Raw genomic sequence first — 19,759 nt, forward strand, 5'->3', positions numbered from 1 at the left:
CTCAGTGGAGTTGCAGTCTCTCATATTGATGTTGTAGCTCCTTCCAGTTGTAAGGTGCATTTTATTGTAAAACAGCCTTACACAGTCCTGAACTGGCACAACAAAGTTTTAAAGTCAGCTTTGTTCACTGTAGGAACTGCTCGGGATGTTTTGTTTCTTGGCAGTTAGAAAGCACGTCTTTGTATGTTCAAACCCTGCCTGTCAGTGATTACGATATGACCTTTTCATCTGACTCTCAGCGGTGACTGCAATTAGTTGTTGAATGAAAAAGCATACAGCATAGATGGGAGAAGGAGAATCGGAGGTTTGTGATCCTGTGAAAAGAGCTTATTTTGTCTTGTGGGAAGAACAAGCTCGAAGTAAAAAAAAAAAAAAGAAAAAAAAAAGAGGTTATCATAAAGTGGAGACTGTTTCTTTAAGAACCACAGACACAGTCTCGAGCCAGACATCTTTTCAGGGTCCCCCTCTGACAGAACATGCGGGTCAATAGTAGGCTGGACATGATGCCTTAAATAGAATTTCTTCTCCAAAGCAATGCAACAAAAAATAAACACACTAAATTCAGTGTAATTGCAGTTGTGTGTGTGGTCTGTGGAATGACACACTGTAAGTTTCTCCTCTGCACTCTTGCCCTCTCAGTATGTACTGACTTTGTGTGCTGTACTGTCACAGCTATATCATGAGTGTAGGAACAAAGTCATAGTTTCTTGTTGTTTCGCAATTGTTTCGTTTTGGTTGTAAACACCAGGGGGCAGTGGGCACATTGAAAAACTCTTGGGTTGAGAGGAACTATGTCAACGTTGCAGCTGTGTCACTGAGGTGGATGCACCAGGAAGGGACACACATCTTTTACCAGGTCAATGAATGAAATGCGGCACGAAATGTTTGTTCGTTTACAGGATCCAAATCAAAATAAAGAAAGAGTGATTCACAAGTGGACATTGAAATTACTGCCTGCGTACGATCTCAGTGGAATGATGCGTCAGTGGCTTTTTGTTTGAGTTTATGCAGTTTGTTTGTAATTTGATCACAATTAGTTTTTTTTAAATAGCCACAATAACCAGTACCAACAATAATCCCACCAAACAGGCGGTGTGGCAACAAAATAACAAGCTTGACATTTGAAAAGATAAATGTGAGTTTTTCAGTTGATATTCAGGTGCGTGACAACCATAAATGATTCACTTGTTACTGAAGCTGCACTTTATCGTCTTTAGACCTCACACATTCACTTAACAGAAAATCAGAGGACAATGACATCAAATCGTGACAGAAGACAGCCGAGACCAGCGTAAATGCAGAACTGCCACCGAAGACCTTTGCTGACATCATTTCTCTTTACGCTGAGGGTAGAACATTCTGCTACAGACCCTGACACTACTGGAAGTTTGGCATGACTGAGACTCTCAGAATATTAAGTACTTTAACTGACGAAATGTCACATCTCAAACTGATTTTCTGTAATGACGTGCCAACAGTCAGCGCTACAGCCAAGGCCTCCTACGAGAAATAAAGTTCCTCTAGAACACAGGGTCTCAAAATGATCGTCAGGCTTAAATGTTGAAGGAAAAAAAAAAAAAAAGAAACTATAAAAGTCACTTACCGCCAACAGCTTCCAAAATAAAGGCGTGTGTGACAACCTGGGCCTGGACGGTGAGGTGAAGTGTGGCAGCAAGAGAAGGACGGGGAACAATTAACGGGTCTTTCCTAAAAGGAGAGGAGGGAGACGAGGACTCAAAGAAAGAACAGGCAGTAAAGGAAGTTTCTCTGAAGGGGAAATTGGATTTTTGATAAGCAACAAAGTCGTGCTGCATGGAGCTTATCAGTGTTTTTTGTTTTTCTTTTGACGGACAGAGCACCAACCTAGACGGCACAGCAGCTATGAGGAGATGAGGGGCGAGCAGAGAGAGGGAGTAGTGGACAATCTTGACCAAACTCCCTCCGAAACCGACGTCTTTGTTCCTGAACAAGAGCTCCTCGGTGAGCCAGACGACATCACGACACAGCACAGATACACTAACACCCTGCGGAGGAGAGAGACGGAGAAGTTTCTTTCTCCCCGATTCAGACATGACCATTAACCATCTGGTGACATGAGTTAGAGACTGGTCTGCACGACTCAGGAAATCACTTCAGACTCTGATAACCAAAACCAATTCTGTTTATGAACCTACTGAACTATTGATGGATTCGAAGAGGCTCAGGGACAGATTTCAAAACTGAAAGCACTGAGGGGGAAATTTCCTCAGACAGCACAAAAATGCCAGGATGATGGATGTACCTTGCGGTGTTTGTAAAGCAAAAGACTGGACACCAGACTGGTGGACATCGCAGCCATGCAAGAGGTGGCAGCTGGAAATAAAGTAAACACAAACACAACATGTATATAAATAATACAGAACAATTTGCACACCGTTACACATGATAAAGATTTCACTGAAGGGGAACACAATCCTGGACCTACAGAAAATGAGGTGGAGGACGATGGCGATGCTGAGGTCTCTCTCTGAACGAGTGGATTCTTTGTGTTCAGAAGGCAGAAGCCACAACATCCTCCTCCTCCCGAACACACTGTCAGTTCTTCAGAGACAAAGTGAGACGAGGAAAGAAGGTTGAATTCAAAGAAAATTGATTCATCTCAGGTGACCTTCACTTGTTATGGTTACATTCCTTATGAATTTCGTGATGTAAGATTCCGCTGTTAATAACATTAATGGAGGGTCTGAAAAATGTTTGGTCCGTTTTTAGTCTTCATTTGATTATGAAAGCATAAGAGAGAGGGCACATGTGGTAAAGACTAAGGGGACAAAAAGCAGAGCGTGAAAATCAAGCTGTCATGTTATGTACAGTATCAAGTCTAGGATTATTTCTCTATTGGCTCCACCCCCTGATGACCCCCAGGTAAAGCAGCAACGAGTGGATGGCTGAAGTGATGACTGAACTTGTCACAATGAAGTTCATATGATGCTAGTTTCTAGCAGCTTTCAAGTGAATCAGGTTATTACAGGAAATCATCCAAACATTTAAACCATAGTGTTTTGTTTGCTTGTTTGCTGTGTACTTTATCGTTGGTTAAACTTTTAGTAGAGCTGCACTGTCGTTCATTCACTGCTCTGTGTGCCTTTGAATTGCCCCCTGGGGACAAACAACGTTTTTTGTATTGAATTGAATTGTAACTGATTACCCTGCTTCAAAGGTTACAATGACCAAACAAAGGTTAAGACCTGAACAAGTCTTTGAGAGACACTGAAAGATGCTTTTACAAATATCAGTAGAGTTTACTGCTTGACCACAAAGAATGCATTTACTTTGTGATTTTTCAATCAAACCATTAAATAATCACGTTTTACTGATTGGCAGGAGGTAAAACATGAGTTAAAAAAAACCCTTTGCAGACCTTATCATTTCGGTGCACATTATACCAGTTTCAATCCTTCTGTATGTATCAGGGCTATGATGGGAGACATTTTACAGAAACACATGAAGCATTTTTTGACAGGATATCAGTTTTAAACACTGCTCTGAGAACTGGAACATGAGGGAGCTGCCAGAGTGAGCTGTTAGATGGAGACCTGCAGGCAATACACTGCATTCCTCTACTATAACTCACCAGTAACAGGTAATAGTGATGTTGCCTGCTGTTTTGAAAAGACTACTCACCCCTCCTTTGCATTAAATCAGATCGTGATTTGTCAAAGAGCGATGGTAAAAAGCAAATTACTGGGTGGCTTCCCCAGCAGATTTAAAGTGTGTTAATACTCCAAACAGAGGCATTTGTTGCTTGTCTGCTGCGTATCTGATTAAGTAACAGCTCACAGAGTGTTGCTGACTTCACGGTAATCACAGGTTTTGCTAAATAAACCACAACAGAAGACCTTAGGGTTGCAACTTAAAAGCAGTACAACAAAGTCTGAAGCCCAACAGAAGAGATCCACTGTTGGTGTTATATCATCAGAATGTGTTAGGGATGATTGCATTCATTGTCAAAGGGGTTGCATAACAAATCATGTGGATTTCAGGATTATTGAGTATTATTTTCTCCCCTTGTGAATTTTTTTTTTGCAATGGCTTAATGTCATTGCATTACATGGAATTTTCAATAATAACTCTCATAACTCTACTCCCAGTCCTCCAACTCTCTTTTGAGGACTGGGAGTCGACACAAGGAAACAACTATGATTCCAGTAATGTCTTATTGGTGAGATGATGATTTATCATGCTATTTCTGAGAATTTAAGGAACATTTGAATGTGGGTGAAATTAATATACACCATACGGTGCACACAAGCGTAGAGAATGGACGCTGCATTATTCAAACTGAGGGCTGTTTGGTTGCTTCTGTGAGGCTTTGTGAGGGAGAATGTTGAGTGTATGCGTCTTGGCTGTGCGTGTGTCAGAGAGACACATACAGCAGTGTATCAGACAGAACAGATAACATCTGGTTCTCTTAACACAAAAATTACATTTTTAATCTCAAAAAAAATAATTACTAAACTGTGAGTACGTGCACCTCCAGGGAATTTAATAAAAACTTTCATTTTCACCGCAGTAGTCTTCATACATTTTTTTTTTCTTTTAATCAATGGTAACAAAAATATTGAGATTTCTAATATTACAACTACAGCAGGCAGTGAGAACAGAGTGGAGACGCATGGCAGGCACACAGTGTTAAGTACCGGAGCATGTTAATGACATGCAAAAAGAACTAAAGCCACTCACATGCTGATAACAATCAAGTCCAACCATCGCACTCTGCCTCTTTTTATCCATCACTTACCATCTCTTCTACTCATGCTGGGTTTTTTTCTGCATCATCTTCTCTCTCAGAGGAATTAAACATATGAAGGGAGAAACCACTTTACCCGAAAGAAGCCAAGCAGAGATGAAATGGGCATATTATTTTCTTTCTGTAATCTTTTCCACTGGTAGACTGCATAATGCTGATGGTAATTGGATGGAGTCTAAGAGGATGCAGCTCTCATCAGAGCTAGCATCAAATCTGTGCCAGTCTCTAGGTTTAGAAGAGAGTTTATCTTCAAAGTTTGAGAGAAAGTAACTTTTCAATTTCACACATGTTGGATAGAACAAAGTCCAAATCCCAGTGTGGTTTGTTCGATTACAGTGTTAAACACCAACTCAAGCATGTGAGTATGCATACAGGTGGTTTTGGTTACCTGTTGTTGAGGATAACAGGCAGCAACAGGTCCTGTAGAGGGAGCCATTCATCAACGGTCCACCTTCCTGAATCACACATCTCCTACACACATAAAGATGCACAAATACACATTCAGTAATAATAACTAATCTCATTAAAGATGATTAAAAAAACCAGACATTTTCTGTAAGTGCTGCAACCCATTCCACTCAGTAACACATTATAACATTCAGGCCTGTTAACTAGTCTCAGCTAGGTTTCTAAAATGACGAAGTTCAATAAGACATTCCTGCAATAAATGCCACTGTCATAAGGTTTATGATGATCACTTTCTGTCTGGATTCATGATCTTTTGAAGGCTGTAGTTTGCGATTCTATGTCAAAACTCTGAAACACGGCGAAAAGCATGCTTGAAAACAGTCCAAAGAACGACTAGAGCTCTCTGTGTCAAGATTTAAAACTAAACTCTTTTAACTATACTTGAATCAAAGATGTAAGAAACACTGTGCCCATCATATAACACCCTTTAATTATACAAGTCTGAACAGGTATAAGTACCAGTATAAGGAATCCCAAGTTTTGGGCAAAGATATTTTTTACCTCCAGAATAAAGTCTTTTACCATTTTAACACTTTGAATATACGACCAGGTATGGCACGTTTTGGTTGAACTTCTCACAAGTATGGCAGAGACAGAGTCTGCCATCTGTGATGAGTAGGTCATGTCTAGATATTGCTTCAATTCAAGTGCTTGTAATAAGGATTAGCAGGTTAGCATCATGATCTATGACGCTACGCTCCTTCTGCTGCGCACCTTGAGAGAAAAAGGCTGAGCGAGGTGGATCCTCACGCCTCCTCCTGGTCTCCTCCAGAGAATAGACCACAGCCATCGTAACAAAGAGTTCAGGCCAACCTGTGAGGGAATGCAAAACACACACACATTCATACACACACACACACACACAGCACAGAATGGCTAATACAGCAGGGAGGGATTATGTTTGCCTGAATTTCCCTCGGGATCAATAAAGTATCCATCTATCTATCTATCTATCTATCTATCTATCTATCTATGTATGTTGTAATGAGGCCTTGCCTTTTGAAAGAACATCACAGCAACAACAGCACTAATGAGCAGGATCTACGATGCATGCAGAGATAAATAGCCGGTATGACAGTGTGCCTATGAGTGGTAAAGCTGAGTGTGCAGTACTACATGTTCAGTGTGTGTAAATGACAGAACAAAATGATGAGGCAAGGACTTCATTATAGCAATTAACCTACAGCAACACCCACTCTCCAGTGTTGTCTGAAAACGCAAATAACAGAGGGCAAGGCTAATGGAGACTAATAGCTATCACTGTTGCTCTGAGAAAAAATGAATGCAAACCTCAAGTGATTGAGCTTCACTGGTCAAAGTTGTGAAACAAGATTCTCACAGTGATTCTCAGATATACAAGAGCCGGCCATATAAAGTTGCTATACCCTCCATCCCTGTTAAGACCGTCTTTGGATCCTTGCTTCGTTAAAAAACGCTTAAATAGCTCCTTTATTATTTCGAACAATATTCTAAGTTTTGATCTACAGCTCCCAAAATGCTTTCGGGGACGTAAACAGGAAGTTTAAAGTTGCTGTGCTTTCAGTGGGCTTTGAGTCAGCTTAAAACTCATTATTAAAAATAGTGATGAGCAGTTTCTCTCTGGACACAATTTTAATGCAACCAAAAACACAAAAAATACACAGCTCCAAAGACGTATTCTTCTTTTTCTGTATGTGGTATTGCTTTGCCAGTAGAAGACCACGCTCTTCAGTATTCCTTCGAGGTGCAAATGCAAATGGACAACTATACCCCTGAGGGTATAAAATTCTGAGGCAAGCTCAGTCGGGAATTCCTTTGAGGCAGACTCAGAAACTGTCTGGTCTTTATTGTTTCAATCAAATTCACATTTATATGTACAGTACCATTTCTGCGTGTTCAGATTTTATTTAATTAGAAATCGAGCAGGAGCTTGATTTTATAGCAAACAGCCACTGTCAGGTACCATTTTAATTTAATATAAACATTAATTTCATGAGGTACTTTGAAAAACCACGGTCTGTGTGTCACGGCAACTGCTGCAACTCTCCAACTACAGAATGTGTATTTTAAGCAAATAAATAAGAGGGCCAAACTTACAAAACTACTGTTGGTTCCATTGCACCTGCACGCAGCTGTCCCTTTGACCTTACTCAGTATTTTTGCCTCTTTCTGTGACCGCCTGTGGAGGTAAACTTCAGTGTGAAAACCTCTGCTCTAAACCAAACCTGTTTGTTACCACCTCAGGGCATTACAGATGGTTCTTATTAAGTTTGTGTCTGCTTGCAAGTGTGTGTTTACACGCATCAACCTGTACGTTGGTCCTGGGCACACAGTCGTAGGAAATGCCCACAGGGACCAGGCTAACATCGGGGACAGATCCTTCTTTGATGAGCTGTCTGATGTGGGCCAGCCACTGGCCACCTCGGCCAGACCCCGGTGACACACCAACACTTATGGCCTGGCCCTCATGTAGCAGCTCACGTAGCAGCTGAGGAGAGAAAAGGAGCTGAAAAGGCTTGGCAGTAGGGGAACAATTAGCATAAAACCCATGCAATGCATCTTTAAAGAATACATAAGCAATATACAAAACCAGACTCTTGGGTGGAATACAAAGTGAAAAGATAACAGAGTGTGCAGGGAAGCAGAGGGAGAAGTCAAAACGCAGGAAGCCAAGAGGATAAAGAGCAGAAATAAAAAGGGAATTGTGGGGGACACTCAATGACATTCAGCAACATGTCCCTTCCTCAAAGAATGTTTTTGGTCTCACAGAAAAGGGAAATTTAGTTACTATTGAACAGAAGCTTCACTGGCCTACACTCAAAAAACAATAAAGCTCTATTAACACTGAAATACAACCAATAAGTGAGGCTGATTTCTCAATCACATCCAATACGCTTACTTAGATAGATGCTCATTAAGCACCCCTCACTGTAGCACTCATTAATGACCTGCTTATGATCCACACTGGTTGTAGCTCTATGGATTAATATTAGACTGAGCTGTTCTATCGAACTGTGTGACGCAATGTTGATCTTAGAAAAGCCTGTAACTCCTTAAAAAAATAATTATGTCTTAAGGCAGAAGATAAGAACTCACTTTGATACATGTAAAGACTGGAATATATCAATAATTAACAGGTGTTGAAGGCTGGTATATGCAAGAGAGAGAGGATATACTGTATTTACTAATGCAGGCCACGAGTCTCCAAAATAATGCATGTTAAAAAAAACATCACTTTCTTATGAAAATAGAAACCTGTCCAAGCTCACACAATCACACTAACAACCATTCTCCTCGTTTCTCCGCCCTCTCCTCATTGCTTTGTCATTCCTGCCAACTCAACAGCCGCAATCTCTGTAGCAAAAACTCAAGCCCCTCTGTAATTTTGACAATGAATACTGAGTGGGATGAGGCTGGGGAATGAGAGAGAGTGGGAAAAGACAGGTTGCACACTGATTGAGGAGCTGACTGTGATAACACTTCACCAGGAAGTGTGCATGTGACACAGTTTGAATTGAACTGACGGCAAATACACTAAACAGCCCAATTACAAGGACAGGTATCTTTTGCTTACCCTGCAATTTTATATAATTACCTGCTGTCTGTGAAAGAGTCTGGGTATTTTTTTTCAGCAAAATGCATTAGCAACATGTTTACTGATTTGTGGGGCAGGGCTATATTTCCATGCACCAGTAAACAGATTGTTTTTGGTTTCACATACACAGCTAATGAGGAACTGCTTAACTTGTCACACAGGAATTGTTTGTGCCGGGAGGTTTTTTTCTTCATGGTTGGGGACTCTTAGGAAAAGGGTACACAAAACCTGAATTAACTTTTGACAGTTGAGGGGAACATTTTGGGGAAAAAAAACAAAACAACCTTCATTGGCTACAGAGGACGTTTGCAAAAGTGGAGATGGAAAACACAGAAGGTTCCTCGTTTGGTTGTTGGGGACGAGGATTGCTATCTACAAACTCCACAGGAGGCTGATGGCTAAAATAACCTAATATATTGTTTTTAAATCAAAAAGCAGCTTCCATCTGGAGGAACTTTGGTTTGTAAGAACACTGAGAGGATCGATCGAGTTCATGCTTCCTGTAATGCTGTTTTAACAAACATTTCTTAGCTCAGATGTTATGTTATATTATATGAGGGTCGATCAAGATATGATACATAAGCCAGAACAGCATTAGCAACCACCACCTTCAAAGAAACTCCTATATTACTCTTTTATTATCAACAAGCACAGCTATGATCCAGGTGTTGCTGATCTTGTCTTCTTTGTGCCAGTTGCTCGTTTAAGTTATTTCAGTATTACAGTGGTACAAATGAAAACAGAAGAATGCCTTTTAATGCTTGTTTGGCTATTTATGGATTTTAGTTTTTATTAATAGCATATTTTAACTTGATTTTATTAACCGTACTTTTGTTGATTTAATGCACACTTTTATTCCCCTTGTTTACAATTAAAGTGACCTTACTCAACCTTTTCCTTACAGTGCACCTAGAGATGTTTTTGTCCCAGAACATCTAATGATATCTAACTGTACCGACACCTCTGGAGAGCTTTCCCTGCAAGGGCATTATCTGCTAAAGTCAAAGGTTAACAAGAATTTCAAAAGTTACTGAATTACCACCACTACCCTATGCATGTTGCTACAGCCTGCCTTATAGTTACATCACACCCTCCGCCGACTTACAGAGGTCATGACAGATGAGTACACACTGTCTGCCTCAGCATCCACTTCAGTCGGTGCAGCAGGTGGCAGGAGGACTACACCGACTCTCTGCAGGATTGATCTAAAACGAGTGAAAAGAGGATACTGTGACTGTTGCACATGTATTTAAAAAAGAACATTGCAGGGTCCCACACAATCTAAAATAAAACTAACTGAAGTGATAAATTCAGAATCTCATTTCAGCCAAACGGTACTCATGGGTAAGAAAGTGTGTTTTAATAAACTGATACATACAAACTACTTTTGTGTTATCTGTGTGAAACTAAACTGGGTTCATGTGTGGGTTTGTAGATGTATAAAAATACCTCAGGAAGGAGCTGTCAATCTGCAGGGGGAAAATAGTGTATGGAACTCTCAGGTTGCGACAAAAGAGTACCAGAGAGATGAGAGCACAATCCATGACGCTCTGACGCACATACACGTAAACCAGCGGCGATCCCTGAATGGCAGAACACAAGCAGCTTTTGATAAACAACATTTTGCACATTGTCATTCATTAATGCAAACAGTGGTGGACTGTGCAGAGGTGGCATCGGATTAGCCTTATATCAGTTTTATAATCACGCCCCACTAGCTTCAGATAGCATCAGCAGAACGCTATGTTCAGAAAATATGTTTTTTAATTTATGACCAGCGGGGATACAACAAAAAAAATAAAAAAACATTATTTTTGCACTCAGCTAAAGATGGAGGCATAGATTGAGAACAAACACGAATAGAATGTTTGAGTGAATGTAGGAACTATAAACTGTGACAAAATACACTGGGTGTCTTTCATGGCAAAAAATGGAAACAAAGAGCTTCTATCTCAAAGTATATTTACATACGAGTTTTCCTTTACTGATATAATCCTGACACCATAGAACAACACGTTTAAAGATAATAAAAGGGCCACAATAATAAAATCTAACAAGTAATCAGATTTTAGTTAGGTGAAATAAAGCATCATCTGATCAACTGAAAACTATCTGCCTGTCCTGTCCTTAAAATCCCCAAAGACTTATAATCATATGACTGGTTAACGTGACATGTGCGCTCAGTAGAGAGTAAAGCATCAAAAGGTGTATTTGTAGACATGTGGGTGTAGATCTGGGAGATTAGGGCAGGCTGTGTGTCATGTGTATGCATCACATTTTAAATGAGCGTAAAACATAAACAGGTATAAAGCACAATAGATGTGTAACCCGAGCGGTCTTGATTTAAGTTGACGCCTCTGGAGATCAATTCATAGGCTGCAGTTTATGTTGTAATTCCTTATAGACAATCTTTGCTGCTGTCTTGACTGTACTGGGTACGGGAACGTACCTTCCTCAGGCTGTAACTAGATTGTCTGTAACGGTGAAAAAAAGGATCCAGATTTGATACAGTTGGTGTTCGCTCATGGCTCCTAAATACCAGTTCAGAGAAGTAAGAAGTCAGCAGTCTATGAAAATTGGTATTTCAGCGATTGGGACAACAAGATGTTTTTGAGCATACAAACCTTAAAAAAAGGCCAATTGGTTCAGTAGCCTGCGAGATTAGCAGACAGACAGATCACGTGACCCTCTTAAGGCTTACACGTGGTGGCGATAAAGAAACAGTCATGTAGGTCATAGTGAGGGCACCACAAGCATTAGAGAGTCCCTTGTGAGACTAGTTTATGTGAAATTGGTCTAAGACTACAAGTTTAAATTTGTGAAAGTTTCACATTAAAAGGATAAAAGGAGGCCAACTGGGTTACATCTACTCAATTACTTGTTTTGTATACCTTTACATTTTTCTCTCGCCAAAAATGCATTTGGACACATTATTATGGACCAATAAAAAGTTGGAACTATTCATGTGTTGTAAGAAAATATAAATAAGTTGTGACAAACCACAGGCGTCACTAGAAACATGACTTTGTGGCTTTGTCTCCTTTTGTGTAATTTAATCTATTTCAACAAGATCTTAGCTGAGGCACAGTTCACTGAATTCATTCAGCACATCTTGAACCTCTGCAACAGTAGTCTGACTCAGACTTATTTACTTGAAGTTATTTAGTCAACCATGTAATTAGAGTTGTGAAGTCTTTAGGAAAAGTACAGAAAATAATTAGGAGTAACAAGGAAGAGAAACTTAAAAGTTTTAGTGGTGTTTTTCAAGACTTTTATAAGTAATCCTTCATCATGATGCCCTCCTTCTCTAAAACCCATCTCCAGTTTGTGATAACCTTGGAATGTTCTGTGGTGGATGTGTAAAAAATCAAGGCTGTAGCTGCTGCCTGCCAGCTCATTAAAGGGCTGAGCACAGCCTTGTTTAACACCTGAGTGTGGATCCAAAACATCAAAGGATCCATGTGCAAATACAACATGGGCTTCCCACGTTTTGCAGAACGAGCTGACATCTCTTGGAAGAAGTCATCGCCAAATGTATTAATAAACGCTTCTGAAAAAGTTTCTGTGTGTGTGTGTGTGTGTTCATGTACAGTACATATCCTTGCACCTCTTGTGAAGCTCTTTGCAAATTGGACAGATGGTTGAGGTTCACTTGGATACGGTCAAATCTGGAAGGAAACATCTTCAGCATCAACCAGCCCACAAATCTAGTGAGGAGAGGATAGTAGACGGAACGATGTGAAGAAAGAGGACGGTTAAAATGCTTTGCTGGAGGAGGAGAGGTGGACAATGTGCACAAAAGAATAATCGACCGAGAAGCTGAAAAGAAATGGCTCAATAATGAGACGCAGAGCACAAGGAAGATTGAGCAAAGAAAGAGGAGGAAGTGTAGTTTGACAACATGTTAATTTGATAGATGGGCGTAAGAGGGAAAAGGGAGATTTGTTAAAAAGATTAAATAAACTGAAGGTAATAAGAAAAGGTGACAATGGAACTGACAAGAGAGTAGTGTGTAAGTGTGAGCGCTTTATTTAGAGCTCATGGCCAAGGCTATATCTGAAGGTGAAAAAAGAAGGACAGAACATGGCAAATTTTTGAGAGAGAAAGAATGAGCAGAAAAGGTTTCTATAGGAGGAAAAAAAGCAGGAGCTTTCCACATCAATTCACTCAATATTTACAGAGGTCTAATGCGGTATGTGGCTATAGGAACAGGCTCCTCTGACCAGAACAAGCACATACTTTCAATTTTCAAATACAACACACATCTTTTGCCAGGAGCAATCCATGTCTGTTGAATTTCCTCCTCTGCCGAGGAAAAGTTTACGCCTCTTCAGCTGTCATTCAATATGAAGCGCATGATAACTGCCTGATTTGTATGAAAACCATTGACTATCTGACTGACATCATACAAGATGTACTCTATATAAAGCAGTGTTTGTGTCGAGGTGCACTACCAGGTGCAGACAGAAGAGCTTCATGTCTCTTAATTACACTCTTCATAAAACTAATTGATGTTTTTCCTGTTCTGCCCAGATTAGCCAAAAGGAAGTATTAGTTTTGGCGTCTATGGTACCAAATCAAAATGTTTTTTTTTTTTTTTCACAGCAAAGTGTCAGATGACTGTCATTCGGAACACATCCAAGGATTGGACAGGCACAACACTTTGATCAGTTTAATCTTCAGTAAAATCTGTCAGCAACTGTGTTTGATATCACTTTGTTTTTGATTAAACAGTCAGTTTAAGATAAATGTTCATGAACACGAAAACAGGAAACACTTCTTTCAGAAAGAAAATCAAATTATTGAGCCTTAAAGCAGCAGGAAAAAGATTGCATAGAAAACTAAAGACACATTTATCAAGATGATCTTTTTTTCTCCAATTTACATGAATGTTGCAACTAAAATGCATTTTTTTGTTCTAAATGGCACTATGATTATTTTCTGCTTTGACTCAGATGTCAAACAAATTCCCTAAAAAAGATCAAGGCCAAAAGTCTGTCTCACAACCTTCCAGAATATTCCAACACGTCTTCATGGTCAAGACTCAAACCTTTGACATGAAGGATAATCATTTATAAATATGTTTTTTAGACATGATTAGCAAACAGACATCAAAGCCAGATATAAAAACAGGAGGTTGAAATGTTTCTTCAGTTTGGTTTCTCAATATTTTCTTGCTCCTTTTGTAATAGTTGTTTGATTTGAATTGATTGCATCGATTGTTTTTCAGTATCTTCCTGACTAGGAACCCCAAATGTTAATTATCTTTACAGCTTAGTAATACGCCATAGTTGTGCTGTTCATTGCCCCTGTCCAAATAAACCAATACACTAATCTAAACTACTTTAAAGTCAATAATGTATTTTATTGATAAATCATAAAAACATATTATATCATGGCCTTTACCCATCTGCCCACACACAGATAAAACACTCACACACCTTAGGAGGCTAGGAGAGATGCAGGTGTTAACGAGGGGGATAAATGGTGAGAGGACGCTGGTCTGCCCTTGGCTGTCTCCCTCCTCGGGTGCTTTATGATCTGCTGTGAGTGCATCCTTCACCCTGAAACACACCGTCACAGGACAGCAGGGATAACACCGGACAAAGCTTCACTTGAGCGAAACAGACAAACACACTCCTTCTAGTAAGACAACAACATCTAGAGCCATGAGAAAGGGTAAAATCAATTACTCCGAGGGAGAGAGAACAACAAATCCAAACTGAAGTCTCCATGACAGAGATAAGAGAAGTGGGACAACAGTCCAAAGTTATCCTTTTTCATTCTCTCTGTACAGACCCCATGATAGCCTTCATTTTCCGTATCTTTGTTTGTCTCTTATCTCCTCTCTTCCCTTCTCCTTCTCTCCCTGAACAGAACCCGTTTCATTTGCTATATCTCAGCCTATTATTTATTTACTCTGCAATAGCATCACTACTCTCCTCCCTCCTCCTTTTTGTCCCTCTCAGGTACCTGTTGCTTTGACAGACTCTTTCCTGTCTGTTGCTCACTGGACTTGGGTAAACCTTGCAGCCACTCACAAACAGCAGGCAGCACACCCTCCGCACCAGCCAGCCTCGATACCTATGACAGAACACATACAATGAGGAGCCAGAAAATGTTCATTGGTAAGTGTGTTGGGACAAAGAGGTTGCACTGGCCCTTTATGAATACCTGGTGTGTGTTTCATTGACAATGAGCAGGTTGTTGAAGCCAAGCAAGGAGTTTTGTCCCAGTTTCTTGCTCTATATGGTGACAAAAAATAACACAACAACAACAAATGACTTTGTATCATCAACTCAAAATGAGCTCTGCTGAGCACACACACTGTACACACCTTTGGAAAATATGAATACAACACATTAAATGTTCCTCTGCTCCCATCCTTTATGGGTTGACATTTTATATCTAAGGCTTCTATCTCTCAGATTGTCTTCAAACATCAGTTGAAAACTGAGTGGGCACGTCTTTGCCAACATTATCCATCCGCCCATCATGTGTGCCATATCAAGATGTAGATTTAAGTGCATGACTATTACACAAGCTTGCTTTGGGCTGCTCTTGATGCATGTAAGTAGAGCAGTTTTTCATCCCAGCTGTGTGGCTGGCTGGTCTTAGTAATCTTGGAGATTAAGAGTTGGGGTTTGGAGGTTCAATCCTCAGTTATTCCTGTATTCACGCTCCATCAAAACTTGGCATTGTGTTTCATGATAAAGCTGCAGGTGAATGAGTCATGCATGTGTCATGAAGGTCAACGTGCTTTTAGACAGTGCTGTCGTTTGTTTCTTGGAAACAAACCTCGAGCAGAAATAAGATTTGTTGGACAGCATCACCAACCAGCCAGCCTCCCTTATTTCATTAGTGTAATTTCCGCCTGTGCTTACTCTCTCTTAACCTTCTCCAGCCTCTGCGTTGCAAACTCACCAGACTGTTTGGGGTGCATTGGTGGCAGCTCTGACCCACAATGGGTCTGAACTTGCCCAGGCAGGGAGGCATCGTCTTCAGCTTTTTCTTGATCTTCATTTCCCATGATAACTTTGGAGGGAGGAGACACAATACAATAAAAAAAATGTCATTCTTGAACAGCCAGAACCAAATAACTTTTCATTCAGGTAAACATTTTAAACATGCAAATCAGTAGATAATAGAAGTCAGACTAACTGCTACCTTTCATTTTTGACAGGATTGATCAGAGATGCCTTATAGATGACCGATCAACTAATAATACAGCAGGTGCTTCATATGCCTGTAACCAGTTTAAGGTCTGTGTTTAACAAAGGGGGAAAAAAAAACTGGTTTGTGTGAAAAGCCACATGTATCTAGTTTCAGTTGGTTTCTCGCCCATTTAATTGTGTTTTGTTTACAAGTCTGGTTTCTCTAAATGGTGTGAAAAATCTAAGAAAAACACAATTCTCTCATTGATGCTTAACGCTTTATTCACGAGGGAACAAGAGCCTGGCGAGAGCTCTCCTGGTCAAAGAATTGCTTTGACAGCAGAACTGTGAGATAACAGAAGAGAATCCCTTCACATAGTAATATATCCTCAAACACCGTACATCGTTCTACTTAGTTACACAAATCAGCCTCTAAAAGTGGAATTAAGTCGACTTATTTCACAGCTGAACAGTTGCCCATCTTTTATTTCACGGCTATTCAGTGATAAAACAGAAGATGTTTATGTAAGAGAACAACAAAGCACATTTCAATGTTTGGATTCTTTGCTCTTGATCTCATTTTATTTATGTTCTGACTTCTGTGTTGTTGTTATGGGTGAAATCAAAGTCCATAAGAGCATGTAATAACTTGGAGTGCAGTAAATATTCATACAAGGCCGGCCCACATGAGACCCAGTAACAGGGAATCAGTGCACATCTGGTATAAACAGCTCCTGGAGTGGAGCTCAGACCACACGGTGCGCAGTGTACTAATCAACCAGACTTCTGCTGCAACTTGGCTGTGGGTCAGTTTGACAAATATTTGTGTTATGATAACAAAAAGCTACAATACTCATTCATTATCATGCACTTTGTGTGTGCGTGTTTGGGTGCAAACACTGTTAGTTTGTATTTAGACTGATCACTCAGGTCATTTAAAATGAGATAACTGATGGATTCAAAAACAAAAGAGCAGCTGGCTACATTAGTGCCTTGCTAAGACAAGGTGGATTTAATGGTTTTAGTGGGGATGAATAACAACTGAACTTTCTCTGTCAATACAGCATGCACAGAGAAATGTATGACCTAAAGTGATTTACTGCCAACACTGATTGGCCAGTCAACCAGGAAGAAGTGGACTGAATTAGTGATTTAAAATAATAAAATGACGGAGTGATCTGTGAGTCCTTCTAGGAGAAATCAGCTGCCACAAAGTTTTGCACCGACACATCAGAAACAGATCAATTAAAATCTGATAAATGAGTCCTTTAAGTCCCCGTGAGGAGTTTTAGCGGCTTAGAAAATAGACTGAAATAAATATTGATGCCTCTTTATGGGCTACAAAAGCAAGCCTAACCGTCAGCATAGGTATTGATTATTTCTAAACAGTGATCTTCAACATCTACAACAGTTGTTGCAGGGGAGACGTCAGACAAAGTGATAAACTGCATGCTTTTTTTATTATTTTCATTTTGTACATTTTCCTTGGCAAAGATTCACATCGAGCGACTGAGTAAATTTGCTGCGAGTGCCTCCTTCACCCTGAAACACGTGTGACACCGTGCCCTCTAACAGCTTACTGCCGTTTGTTTTGATTCCTCGTTTAGAAGCCCTCTGCACAGAGAAAGCAAGGAAGTGAGGAAACGTTCTATGCACGAGTAACACGGGACTTTATAAAAGTGATATCGTTGTAAGCATATGATACATATTTGTTTATTTTTAACGCTTCAAATTCACACCAGGCGACCTTGTCTTCCTGCTAATGTAAACCGTCCGTAAGCGCCCCTCGAGTCAACGCTCCTGTTTCCACGGTGAGCATCGTGGTCCATCTCTGGAGCGGGCCAGCAGCACCGTGTCACTCTGCTCCGTTTCAAATGTGCTGCAAGTCTGTTTTCAACGGAGCTCGCTGAAAGCACGCGTAAGCTGGACAGTATGGATCGAGTCGGACAGAAAGTCAGACAAGGAAATTCAAAATCTTTTCACTCAAGCTTACGAATAGTTTCTCTCTGTGTATGTGATTGTGTGTAAGTTTTTTAATTTTTTTAATCAAATTCAAGATTGTTGAGACACATATCTGTCTGTTGTATTCCTATGTTTTTATCATCAATGTGAAGTACATTAAGCGTACCTTACATCTTGTATAACTTTTTATTCTATTTTTCTCTTTGCTCCTGCATGATCTCGTCGGACTTCTGTGATGTGTGTACACCTGCTCATGGCTGCGCTCCTCTGCATTCACACTCCGAAAACTGACCCAGTGTGTCAGGGCGAGCGCCGTCTGCCTGGATGGAATGCAGCTTGGACGTATAACATGGAAACTGCCAGTAACAACAAATCTGTAAAGCCTTTTTTTGTGTGTCCCCAACAAGTTGATTTGGTTAAGAAATTAGACTTTAATCCAGTTTTCTAATTTGTCTGCAAATGGCCATATTTTCCAAAATGTCAAAATAATCCAATAAAAAAACTCACCACTATGTGATGGGTCAGTATGACTCACTGATACAAAAATCCTGATCTGGTAAACATCAAACAGAATGAATCACATGGGGCTGCACATGTTCACTCATGATTGTGAAGAACAAAGAGTCTGAGATAAGTTCACAAGGAGACAGTGGGAGATGACAGCTGGAGAGTGTGACGCAGGCAGTGCTCTTACAGCGGGTCTATTCTGTTGAATTAGTGGAAGGACCATGTCTTTGTTTATCCCCTCATTCTTCTCCTGCACCATAGTGAGCTGCCTGCAGACTTCTGCCCGGAAACCTGCCAGAGAGAGGATTGGGAGAATAAAAGTCTATCATGCAATGTCACTTTGAAACTGTATTCTCACATTGTGTCAGAGAATGAGGATTGTTTGGGAGCACATGTGGATCTAAGGGGGCTGTAATTATCAGCTTTTTGTGTATATCAGAGGGGATTCTTCTGAGAAAACAGCTCCATCCTTCCAAACCCACAAAATTCATTTTGTAGACTTGTCCTTGGCAGGAGATTGTTTGCAGCTCTCACCCTGAGCCCATAGCTACAATTTTACCATCTAACCAGTTCTTCTTCCTCTCCACCGTCACAAATGTTCCTCCTCCTGCAAATTACCCTTCATTATTTTCAGTTAACAAAAGGAAGCGTCTTGCCACCAGTTCTCTTGTGTCGATATCTCATTGTTTCCTCCTGTAGGACTAGTGGAAAACTTTACTTTTAAAGTGTTGTGCTCTCCTCTGTATTCAGTTAGAAATAGAACAAGGACACAATTGCCATTATGGGGTTAGAAATTGAAAGAAACTGGAGGCTTTTATAGCACAGCGCTCAGTTCAGGTGCAGCACTGCTGACACTTACTGGTTTATAAATCATTAAAAGCAGGGTACATAGCCATCAGCTGAAAACAGCTCTTATGTAACCGATGCTGGTCCCTTGGCCACTCATAAGTGAGAGAGAGATAGGCTAGGTAAATCACATTTAATACAATCTAGCATAACTGGGTTATCTAATTGATAACGTTGGCTGATCCTGAGCTCAATTGAGTAATCATCTGAGATTAAGGTAGATTAATGCACAGCCAGTGCTCATTCTCCAAAGAGACAGCCATGCCAGTATAAAACCCACCATCGTGAGTGAGCCTCCCTTTAGTTTTATGGAAGGCTTTGTTTCTACTACAAAGGATAAAGACGTGGCCGCCTGTCATCCTGTGGCACACGCTTCTTATAAATCTTTCTGTGGTTACACACGTACGATTCAGGAGTCTCATTCTCTTCAATGGGTGATTTTCCGTTTGCTTCTCTGTCTCC

At 40.3% G+C, this 19,759-nt stretch overlaps 2 protein-coding genes across 5 annotated transcripts in view; both read right to left on the reverse strand.

Moving 5' to 3' along the window:
* The window catches only part of LOC306837050 (putative aminopeptidase W07G4.4), a 133,779-nt gene that overhangs the window by 24,568 nt on the left and 89,452 nt on the right, over positions 1-19,759 (reverse strand). The window lies entirely within an intron of this gene.
* Positions 1-19,759, reverse strand: part of gpat2 (glycerol-3-phosphate acyltransferase 2, mitochondrial) — a 105,078-nt gene that overhangs the window by 12,012 nt on the left and 73,307 nt on the right. For all 4 annotated transcript variants that reach the window (XM_079364417.1, XM_079364414.1, XM_079364416.1 and 1 more), the window contains 15 exons: positions 18,639-18,742; positions 15,753-15,863; positions 15,003-15,073; positions 14,802-14,912; positions 14,270-14,392; positions 12,436-12,535; positions 10,278-10,411; positions 9,934-10,033; positions 7,542-7,721; positions 5,969-6,067; positions 5,175-5,257; positions 2,465-2,580; positions 2,282-2,352; positions 1,864-2,024; positions 1,604-1,707 (listed from right to left, as the gene is read on the reverse strand). In XM_079364417.1, coding sequence (XP_079220543.1) covers positions 1,604-1,707; positions 1,864-2,024; positions 2,282-2,352; positions 2,465-2,580; positions 5,175-5,257; positions 5,969-6,067; positions 7,542-7,721; positions 9,934-10,033; positions 10,278-10,411; positions 12,436-12,535; positions 14,270-14,392; positions 14,802-14,912; positions 15,003-15,073; positions 15,753-15,863; positions 18,639-18,710 — 1,636 coding nt within the window. In that variant the 5' untranslated portion in view covers positions 18,711-18,742. The remainder of the gene's footprint in view (positions 1-1,603; positions 1,708-1,863; positions 2,025-2,281; positions 2,353-2,464; positions 2,581-5,174; positions 5,258-5,968; positions 6,068-7,541; positions 7,722-9,933; positions 10,034-10,277; positions 10,412-12,435; positions 12,536-14,269; positions 14,393-14,801; positions 14,913-15,002; positions 15,074-15,752; positions 15,864-18,638; positions 18,743-19,759) is intronic.

The sequence above is a fragment of the Symphodus melops genome (genome assembly GCF_947650265.1).
Source record: "Symphodus melops genome assembly, chromosome: 1".
NCBI classification, from domain to species: domain Eukaryota; kingdom Metazoa; phylum Chordata; class Actinopteri; order Labriformes; family Labridae; genus Symphodus; species Symphodus melops.